This window comes from Cuculus canorus, chromosome 17 (assembly GCF_017976375.1).
Source record: "Cuculus canorus isolate bCucCan1 chromosome 17, bCucCan1.pri, whole genome shotgun sequence".
In the NCBI taxonomy this organism is placed as follows: Eukaryota; Metazoa; Chordata; class Aves; order Cuculiformes; family Cuculidae; genus Cuculus; species Cuculus canorus.
The window spans coordinates 12428678-12438318 of NC_071417.1; the positions used below are offsets into that span (position 1 = coordinate 12428678).

The 9641-nt window shown below is 59.9% G+C and overlaps 2 protein-coding genes across 4 annotated transcripts; one reads left to right on the forward strand and one right to left on the reverse strand.

The window, feature by feature from the left end:
• Window positions 1–638: 638 nt before the first annotated feature.
• Window positions 639–5201, forward strand: WSB2 (WD repeat and SOCS box containing 2). 2 transcript variants are annotated; one of them, XM_054082422.1, is made up of 8 exons: window positions 639–874; window positions 1976–2211; window positions 2391–2522; window positions 2860–2960; window positions 3200–3372; window positions 3614–3727; window positions 4200–4307; window positions 4501–5201. In XM_054082422.1, the coding sequence occupies exons 1-8, from the start codon at window positions 657–659 to the stop codon at window positions 4661–4663; spliced, it is 1245 nt and encodes a 414-aa protein (XP_053938397.1). In that variant the 5' UTR covers window positions 639–656; the 3' UTR covers window positions 4664–5201. The 2 variants fall into 2 exon arrangements, with proteins under 2 accessions (XP_053938397.1, XP_009555669.2); XM_009557374.2 differs by having other exon boundaries at window positions 1979–2211.
• Window positions 5202–5939: 738 nt separating this feature from the next.
• Window positions 5940–9274, reverse strand: RFC5 (replication factor C subunit 5). 2 transcript variants are annotated; one of them, XM_009557341.2, is made up of 11 exons: window positions 9191–9274; window positions 8371–8435; window positions 8162–8298; window positions 7986–8065; window positions 7621–7694; window positions 7343–7502; window positions 7129–7210; window positions 6883–7012; window positions 6619–6696; window positions 6471–6525; window positions 5940–6194 (listed from the first exon to the last, which is right to left on the reverse strand). In XM_009557341.2, the coding sequence occupies exons 1-11, from the start codon at window positions 9220–9222 to the stop codon at window positions 6098–6100; spliced, it is 990 nt and encodes a 329-aa protein (XP_009555636.1). In that variant the 5' UTR covers window positions 9223–9274; the 3' UTR covers window positions 5940–6097. The 2 variants fall into 2 exon arrangements, with proteins under 2 accessions (XP_009555636.1, XP_053938465.1); XM_054082490.1 differs by having other exon boundaries at window positions 6471–6696.
• Between the last annotated feature and the right edge of the window lie 367 nt (window positions 9275–9641).

Below are 9641 nucleotides of genomic sequence, written 5' to 3' on the forward strand. Positions count from 1 at the left end.
TCAGTGTGGGGGTGTCACTGTTTAGGGCCCTTGTGGGCGTCACTGTGGAGGTGTCACCGGGTGGACTCCTTGTGGGGGTCACTGTGGGGGTGTCACCGTGTGGGGCCTTTGTGGGGGTCAGTGTGGGGGTGTCACCGTGTGGGTGTGAGAGTCAGTGTGGGGGTGTCACTGTTTGGGGCCCTTGTGGGGGTCACTGTGGGGGTGTCACTGTGTGGGACCCTTGTGGGGGTCACTGTGGGGGTGTCACCGTGTGGGTGTGAGAGTCAGTGTGGGGGTGTCACTGTTTAGGGCCCTTGTGGGGGTCACTGTGGGGGTGTCACCGTGTGGGTGTGAGAGTCAGTGTGGGGGTGTCACTGTTTAGGGCCCTTGTGGGCGTCACTGTGGAGGTGTCACCGGGTGGACTCCTTGTGGGGGTCACTGTGGGGGTGTCACCGTGTGGGTGGTGAGTCTGGGGGGAGTGTCACTGCCAGGGTTGTCCCCGTGTGGGTGCAGGGGGTCCCCCTTTTCGGGCCCCTCCCCTGTCCCTCCCCCCGGGGCGGTCCCTGTCCCTGTTCCTCCCCCCGGGGCGGGACCGGAGGGGGCGGGGCAGCGCTGGGCTGGGGCTGAGGGGGGCTCGGGGGGGTTCGGGGGGGGTTCAGGGGGCTCCGGGGGGTGCCATGAGGCCGTTTGGGGGCGCGGGGGGCCCCGGCGTTGCCCCCCTGGAGCAGCCGTCGCTGCTGGCGGAGCTGCGGCCGGGCCGCGCCCAGCGCTACGACTGGAAATCGAGCTGCGAGACCTGGAGCGTCGCCTTCTCCCCCGATGGAGCCTGGTTCGCCTGGTCCCAGGGGCACTGCGTGGTCAAACTCATCCCCTGGCCCCTGCCCGAGCCCCTCCTGTGAGTAACGGGGGGTTTGGGGGACAAGGGGGGGGATCATAAGCCCCTCCTTGGGACTCGTGGAACGTTGGGGTTGGGAGGGACCTCAAAGATCAGAGAATTGTAGAGTAATTTGGGTTGGAAGAGAACTCAAAGCTCATCCAGTTCCACCCTCTGCCATGGGCAGGGACACCTCCCACTGGATCAGGGGCTCCAACCCCCATCCAACCTGGCCTGGAACCCCTCCAGGGATGGGGCAGCCCCCACTGCTCTGGGCAACCTGGGCCAGGGCCTCCCCACCCTCACAGCAAAACATTTCTCCCTAAGATCTCATCTCAATCTCCCCTCTTTCAGCTCAAAACCATTCCCCCCTTTTCCCTATCCCTGCACTCCCTGATCCAGAGCCCCTCCCCAGCTTTCCTGGAGCCCCTTTCCATACTGGAAGCTGCTCTAAGGTCTCCCCGCAGCCTTCTCTTCTCCAGGCTGAACAACCCCAACTCTCTCAGCCTGTCCTCGTATGGGAGGTACTCCAGGCCTTGGATTATCTTTGTGGCCTCCTCTGCACCCACTCCAAGAGGTCCATGTCCTTCCTGTGCTGAGGGGTCCAGAGATGGATGCAGGGCTCCAGGTGAGGTCTCAGGAGAGCAGAGCCGAGGGGCAGAATCCCCTCCCTTGCCCTGCTGGCGACGCTGCTTCTGATGTAGCCCAAGATATGATTGGCCTTCCAGGCTGCCAGTACAAATTGCTGGCACATGTTGAGCTTCTCATCCTCCAGGACCCCCAGATCCTTCTCCTCAGTCTCTTCACCCCTGAGCCTGTATGGATACTAAGGGTTGCCCCAACTAAGGTGCAAGACCTTGCACTTCACCTAGTTGAACCTCGTGATGTTTTCACAGTCCAAACTCTCCAGCTTGTCCAGGTCTTTCTGGATGGCATCCCATCTGTCAGGGGTGTCAGCCTCACCGTTCAGCTTGATGTCATCTGCAAACTTGCTGAGGCTGCTCTCAATCCCATTGCCTCTGTCAGTGATGGAGATATTAAACGACGCTGGTCCCAGAGCAGACCCCTGAGGGCTACCGCTTGTCACTGATCTCCATCTGGACATTGAGCTGTTTCTCTCAGCAGCTGCAAAACCTCAGAGCGCAAAAGCCGGAGCAGCAAAGCGGAGGCAAGGAGCCGAGGGGTGGCCAAGGAGAAGACACTGGAGTGTGGCCAGATCGTGTGGGGCCTGGCCTTCAGTGCCTGGCCGGTGGCAGAGGCCGGGGAGACAGACTCCACCTGCACGTTGGGTCTTCCCTGCATGATCTTGGCCACCGGGCTCAACGACGGGCAGATCAAGGTGTGGGAGGTGCAGACAGGTGAGCAGCTCTCACTGATAGTGGAGCGGTCATGGCTTCAGGCTGGTTTCTCTCCCCTTGCTCCTCCTCGGAAGGAGATTCTGTCTCCATGGGGTGAGCAGGAGTCCCTCCCCTGCCTGTGTGTGAGGGGCGCTGCCTTGTTCCCCATGGATGGTGCTGAGCATAGCTCCTCTCTGCAGGACACCTCCTCTTCAGCCTCTTGGGACACCAGGATGTTGTCAGAGACCTGAGCTTTGCTCCCAATGGAAGTCTTATCCTCGTGTCAGCCTCACGAGACAAGACCTTGCGTGTCTGGGACCTGAGCAGAGATGGTAGGAACGTGCAGGGACATCCCTGGTGCTTGGTCACCCCTGGCTGTGGCTGGGCATTGCCGGGGGAAAGAGTGGGGAGAAACCCACCCTGGTAGGGGAGAAGGTGGGAGAGGATCTGTGGGGGTGGTATTCGAGGTAGAAGAAGAGAGTCCTGTGACGTGGAACAGGGGGTCTGAGAGGTGCAGGAGAGGGTTGCAAAGAGACAAGCTTGGGATCTGCCTGGAGGAAACCCCCAGCCCTGTGTGTGTTCATTCCTTCCTGGGAAAGGGAGGGGAGGGCAGGGGCTGGGCTGCCTCTCATGCGTCCTTCTCGTGACTCGAGTCTCTGCTATCCCCAGGGCGGCAGGTCCAGGTGCTGTCAGGCCACATGCAGTGGGTCTACTGCTGCTCCATCTCCCCAGACTGCAGCATGCTCTGCTCTGTGGCTGGAGAGAAGTCGGTGAGTCCCGCTGGGTGGGAGCCATCCTGTGTCCCGCTGAGTCCAGCATTCCCCTTGGCCCTCCTGAGAAGTGTCCCTTTGAGAAGGGGCCAGGCCAGAGCCACCCTTGCTCCTCCGACATCCAAGCTCTGCATGGAGGAGCTGGGACCAGAGCCTACATGCCTTAAACCCTGAGATGCTTCTCTTCTGCTCCTGCCCCGGGGATGCTCCTGGCCTCAGTCCCTACCTGTGTCCCGCAGGCGCTGCTGTGGAGCATGCGGTCTTACACGCTCATCCGGAAGCTGGAGGGGCACCAGAGTAGTGTGGTGTCGTGTGACTTCTCTCCGGACTCAGCGCTCCTTGTCACCGCCTCCTACGATGCCTGTGTGATCATGTGGGACCCCTACACCGGGGAGCAGCTGAGGACGCTGCGGTACGGAGCCACGGGGCCAGTGGGGGACTGTGGAAGGGGGCCAGAGCGATGCCGTGAGGGATTGCTTGGGCCAAGCGTGGTGTCCCTGCTAGTTGGGCATGGCCACTACCTTTCACTTTCTCCAGAGGCTGAAGTGGGGCTCTGACTGGCTGGGTTTGGCCCTTCTGCCAGCCTTGAAGCACTGGGGATGGGGCTCATGGTAGCCCGGGGCTGACACTGGGCTTGTTCTCCCCATCCACAGCCACGTCCCCCTGCACTCGGCGCTGGACTACAGCAGTGAAGTCCACATCAGCTCACTACGCTCTGTCTGCTTCTCCCCTGAGGGCCTCTACCTGGCCACGGTGGCAGATGACAGGTGAGTGAACACCCTTAGGCACCTCCAGTGGGAAGAAGGTCCCAGCAGGACACCACCAAAACAGCCAGGAGCTCAGGACGTGCCAGTGAGGAGCAGACCTCATGTGCCACGTCCCCACCCATGCCCTGTGTAAAGGAAAAGGGCAGGCAGCCTGGGACGCCGTGGCTTGGCTGTGGCCAAGGGTAGCAAGGTCAGGGCCCAGTGGCCCTTCTGAGCCCACATCCTCCTCCTCTTCCCTCGCCATGCCCCTCAACACAGTCACTGGCTCTGTCTGCATCCAGCTCAGCTCTACAGGCGACAGTGCCTCCTGCCTTGTTGCCACTTTGTGACACTCCTGGGATGCTCTAAGCCCATGGGAAGAAAATCCTACTCCTGAATTTGCATGCAGTCAGGTGAACCCAGAGGCTTTCCTTTAGCTGCAGGCGCTCTGGGGATGTGAGCCTGGCATTGTGTCCTCTCCTTTTCTTCTTAGGCTCCTGAGGATCTGGGCGTTAGAACTGCGGTCTCCGGTTGCGTTTGCTCCCATGACCAACGGCCTGTGCTGCATGTACTTTCCACACGGTGGTTTCATTGCCACAGGGTGCGTATGCAGCAGGAAACACGGGGCTTCTCCCTCCCCCCACAGCTTTGGGGCTGCTCAGCAAATCCTGGGGGTGCAGGCTGGTTTCTTGAGCTGGGGAATGTGTTTTTGCTGCAAGCTTGGGTTATTTGGGGTAATTGAGCTCTGTTGAATCTCTGCCCTGTGCTCATGGGTCATTTGTGTCTCTTTGTAGGACCAGGGATGGCCACGTCCAATTCTGGACCACTCCAAGGGTCCTCTCGTCGCTAAAGCACTTGTGTCGCAAAGCTCTGCGCACCTTCCTGACGACGTATCAGGTCCTCGCACTCCCCATTCCCAGGAAGCTGAAGGAATTCCTCACTTACCGGACTTTTTAAGGCAGTGCGGAAAGTGGAGGGACGAAGGTGAGAGCCCTCTGCCCAGGGACGGGGCTCAGCCTGGGTCAGAGGAGGCACTGCAGCGTCTTGCCAACCTGTGAGCTGTGGCGCAGGAGCATTGTTGTTCACCCTGTTTTGGGGCTGTGTCTGTGAATGTGGAGGGATTTTTTTGGTGTAATAATACTAGAACCCAGCAAAAGTGCTTGCAGAGGGAAAGGGGCACAGCTGCAGTGGCCCCATAGGGACACGGGTCCCTCTGTCCCTCTGCTGCCTGCAAGTTCTGGGGTAGGTGCTTTTGCTTCCAAGTGCAATGTTGTGGGGTGAAGGTAGCATCCGCAGTCTGAGCGGAGCTTTTGTTGTTCGTATAAATACGGGGCTACAATCACCCCTGACAAAACCCTCACGGGGACCGGCTCATACTGTAGCTTAGCTCCCAGAGGAGCGCGGGCTCTGCCGCTCTCCCGGTCTGGGCATGAGCTGCACAGACCCAAGCAGGTCTCTGCGGACTAAACAGCAAGGACAGAATAAAAAACCATTCCTCACGTCTTTCCTTTTGGCTGGTAGAGGTGCCCTGGGGTTGTTTGGCCAAGTTGGGTCCCAGGGCCTCCAGCCCTCCTGCCACCCACGGCTGTTGGGGTGGCAGAGAGTGCTCACTGGGCTCTGAAGGGTGACTGAACAGTTCAGCAGTGGGTGCTGGGGAGGGTTGGTCCACCATAAGGTGGGACATGGGGCTTCCCGCTGCTGTTCCTCCCTTGCTTTCTCTCCCTGCTGGCGCTTGGCACTCCAGCAGCCCGCTGGCCTGACACATGGAGCACGAAGCCGTCTCATGTCCTTGTCTCCCTTTGAATACCCTACATACTGAAGGGCTCAGGCTGTGCACCAGCCCCAGCTTGTGACCTGGGAGAGAAGACAGGAATGCCTCCTCGCCTGTTCCCCAGGATGTTTTCCATCGGGAACAGGTGAATCCAGAAAGCTGGTGTTTCCCCAGCAGATACAGGCATCACCCACAACTGCGTTCCCTCTCGTAACGGGGGGATGTTGCTGCAAGAAACCGCGCTGTCGCAGCTTCTGGGGGCGGACATGGGATGCCCAAGCAACGCGGTGGCACAACCCACAGTTGTCCCGCTCTCCGTGACAGCACCCAGGAAAGCCAGGAAGGGAGGTTTTGCAGGCAGTGACAGCAGCTGGACCTCAGCCTTTGCAGTGGACAAGCCTCGGCCACCTCCCTTCAGTCCTTGAGAGGGAAAAAGAGAGGACAAGTGCAACCTGCTGGGCTTTAGAGGCATCTTTATTTCCTCAGGAAGCTTAGAAATTACTCTGCCTGACTCGTGCACCTCAGCTGTGGGCTTAAGGCTTGCTAAAAGTGAACGAGAGGGTGCAGGGAGCAGCTTCTGAGAGATCCAGCAACCTAAGCAACGATCCACCCAGCAGGACTCAGGCTTCGGCTACGATCAGGTCCCTGGTGACTTGGAAAGCTGCGATGAGGGAGCTCAGCTGAATCTTTTCACTGGTCCCAGCAGCCAGACGGTACCTGGAGTAGGGGGCAAGGGCAGGTTTAGGTGTTGACACCAGCATCTGCATCCCTAAAAAGCAGCAGCTCTGGCAGGGATGCAGCAAGGCAAGCACAGTGCCAGTGGGTTTGTGTGGCATGGATGGATGCGCTGTGCTGCGGGCATCTGCCAGCGGTGCCCACCGGCTGCCAGGAGCTGGCACAGTGTGGTAGCGGTGATCCCGGCGGGGTGGGTGCGTTGGCAGCCCCCCAGCCAGGGTGTTTTGGGACAAGGGCCAGGGGTGAGCTGACACTTACTCGATGTCTGCCATTTTGATCAGCAGCTGGATGCGGATTGAGGGTGGGAAATCGACTGCGGAGAGGAGATGGCATGCATTGTCATGGGCTTGTGAGGGATGGTTGGCCCTCCCTGGCTCAGCCAGGAGCCGGCCCCGCAAGCCCCTACCTCTGTGCACAAAGAGGTGGATCTCGGTGAGGATGTCCTGTAGTGCCAAGCCCTTCAGCGTCTTCAGCTCCATGATTTCTGAGATGACAGCAAGTGAAGGGCTTTTATCCAGACTTTTCCCCTGCGAGATCCCACTCCTCATCCCGCAACAACACTGAGGACCCTCCCCAGCTGAAGTAGGAGGTCACAGGGTGGAAAACACTGGCAAAGAGGATTTAGAGCAGTGGGGATTAAACCCCAGGGCCACCAGAGCAAGAAGGATACTGCGATAGGCGGTGGAAAAGTCCTGGTTCAGCATCCAGTCGAGGATGTTGGCAATATCAGACTTGAGGGGGTGTCCCGTGCAGGTGTAGACATTCTCTTCTGTCACCTTCCCGAAGGCCATGTTGGTGCTCTGAGGAAGAAGAGGGTGGAGGAGGGAGGAAGAACTCAGCCTGTTCTCCATTGACCCCTCCAAGGCAGCTGCTTGTGTGGAGCTACCCACTGCTGGCTTGCGGCCGTGGCCCATACCTGCAAGATATTGAGGGCTCTGCGCATGTCACCGCTCGAGAGAGTCACCAGAGCCTTCATCCCATCCTCCGTTACATCCACCCTGGAAAACAAGACCTGGGGTTGCAGAGGGAGCCAGCGCTTCTGAAGGGAAATAGAACCATGGTAAACCAAGCTTGCTGCTCCTCCTCGCCTAAGGGAGTAGGGAAGAAGGGAGTGGGAGGCTGCTGCTCACCCCTCCTCCTGTATGACGTGCTGCAGCCGGGGCACCATCAGCTCCGGGGTGAGGGGCCCGAAGCGGAAGCGCGTGCAGCGGGACTGCAAGGCGGGAATGATCTTGGAGAGGTAGTTGCAGATGAGGCAAAAGCGGGTGTTTTCTGTGAACTTCTCAATCACTGCAAAGAGGAGGGAGAAGCTTATCCTCATCTCCTGCCTTGTACGAGCTGCCACCCCATGCCAGGCTGGGAAAGGCTTGAAGGGGTGCGGCAGCGTGGGGTGCCCAGTGCCCCTCACCTCGCCTTAGGGCGTTCTGTGCATCCTGGGTCATGGCATCAGCTTCATCCAGGATGACAAGCTTGAAGCCCTTCCTACAAAAAGGAGAAAACAGAGGGTGGCTCTGGTCCCAGCTGCTGCGTTGGTGGTGGAGAAGGGGGAATGTGGGATGCTTATTCCCAGCCTGATCCTCCCCAAACACTCCTAGGGAACTCTGGAACGGCATCTTCCTCACTCATCCTTGCCACCCTCATCCACCCCGCTTGCAGGCACCCCTGACTGCTTCCCATCCGCTCCAGCATGCCACCCACCCCAGAAGGCCCCCAAGCCCACCTCCCAAGGGTAGGGGGTGATGAAAGGACGGGCAACATGAACTTGACGCTTACTTGAAGATGGTCCTGGTGCTGGCGAAGCTCAGGATGGGCCCTCGGACGATGTCGATACCTCGGTCATCGGAGGCGTTGAGCTGAGGAAGACAGTGTGGATCTCCATCCCTACCCAAGGATGAACCTGGGGGTGGGGAGGACCCCACAACCACTCCCACCATCCCATCCCCACGTACCTCCAGCACCATGGAGCCAAACTCCCGCTCCTGGTAGAGCTGCCTGGCACAGGCGAGGATGGTCGAGGTCTTACCGGTCCCAGGAGGTCCATAGAGAAGGAGATGCGGGAGCCGATCCTCGCTGATAAACCGCTGCACTGGGAAGGGATAACGGGGTTAGGGGGTACCCTGTAACCCCAGTGCTGTTGGGGGGGAAAGGAGTTACTTACCAGTGCTGAGGATATCCCGGTGCGACACCAGCTCCGACAGGGCCTGCGGCCGGTACTTCTCCACCCTGCATGGGAGAGAGGAAGGATCAGCCCAGAGAGAGTGCAGTGGGAATGGAGGGGATCAGCCTGGAGAGAGTGCAGCGGGAAAGGAATGGGGGGATCAGCAAAGAGAGAGTGCATTGGGAATGGGGGTGTGTGTCAGCATGGAGAGGGTGCATTGGGAATGGGGGGGGGGTGTCAGCATGGAGAGAATGCACAGGGAATGGGGAGGGGGGGGCTGTCAGCATGGAGAGAGTGTAGCAAGGATGGAGGGGGAGGTCAGCATGGAGAGACGGCAGCAGGAATGGGAAGGGGTTACAGGGAGTGGGGGGAGTCAGCACAGAGAGAGTGCATTGGGAATTGGGGGGGAGGTCAGCATGGAGAGCAAACCAGGAATGGGACGGGGGTCACAGAGAATGGGGGGGGTCAGCATGTAGAGCAAACCAGGAATGGGGGTGTGTGTGATGGTGTCAGCATGGAGAGAGTGCATTGGGAATGGGGGGTGGGCCAGCATGGAGAGAGCAAACAGGGAATGCGGGAGGGTGGTGGTGTCAGCATGGAGACAGCAAACCAGGAATGGGGGTGGGGGGTGTCACAGAGAATGGGGGGGTCAGCATGGACAGAGCGCATTGGGAATGGAGAGGCATCACCACGAGGAGAGCAAACTGGGAATGCGGGGGGCGGGGGGTGTCAATCCGGAGCAGCTCCCGCCGCTCCCTCCTTCTCTCCCCCCGCATCCCTGCATCCTCGCATCCCGCATCCCACCCCATCCCGCTCATACCAGGGCAAATTCGCACCGCCCGCCCGCGCCATCCCTTGTCGCCTCGCGAGAGCCCCGGGGCGGGACGAGATGATGATGATGATGATGATGATGATGATGGGGCGGAACGGGGCGGTGCAGCCGCGGTCCTTCCCGCCCCCTCTGCGCTCTGCCGGGAGGGGGTTTGCGGGGTTCGGGGGAGCAGCGGCTCCCGGGGATGCTCGGAAAAGGGGGGATTGTTGTTGGCCCCTCTCTCCAAGAAGGATGTGGGGGCTCTGGAGAAGAGCAGCGGGGCTGGAGAACGGGAGGAGCGGCTAAGGGAGAGGGTTGTTCGGCCTGGAGAGGAGGAGGCTGAGGGGGGACCTTATCGCTCTCTACAACTGCCGGAGAGGAGGGAGGTGGGCTCTTCTCCCAAGGGACAGGACAAGGGGGAATGGCCTCAGGCTGCACCAGGAGAGGGTCAGACTGGACA

Coding starts and splice junctions, on each gene's coding strand:
- RFC5 (XM_054082490.1), bottom strand. CDS start 9,222: ATGGCGCGGGCGGGCGGTGCGAATTTGCCCTG. Junction 8,299..8,370: donor CCGGGATATCCTCAGCACTG/GTAAGTAACTCC, acceptor ATCCCTTCCCAG/TGCAGCGGTTTATCAGCGAG. Junction 7,503..7,620: donor ACAGAACGCCCTAAGGCGAG/GTGAGGGGCACT, acceptor TCCTCTTTGCAG/TGATTGAGAAGTTCACAGAA.
- WSB2 (XM_054082422.1), top strand. CDS start 657: ATGAGGCCGTTTGGGGGCGCGGGGGGCCCCGGCGTTGCCCCCCTGGAG. Junction 3,373..3,613: donor GAGCAGCTGAGGACGCTGCG/GTACGGAGCCAC, acceptor CCCCATCCACAG/CCACGTCCCCCTGCACTCGG. Junction 4,308..4,500: donor GGTGGTTTCATTGCCACAGG/GTGCGTATGCAG, acceptor GTCTCTTTGTAG/GACCAGGGATGGCCACGTCC.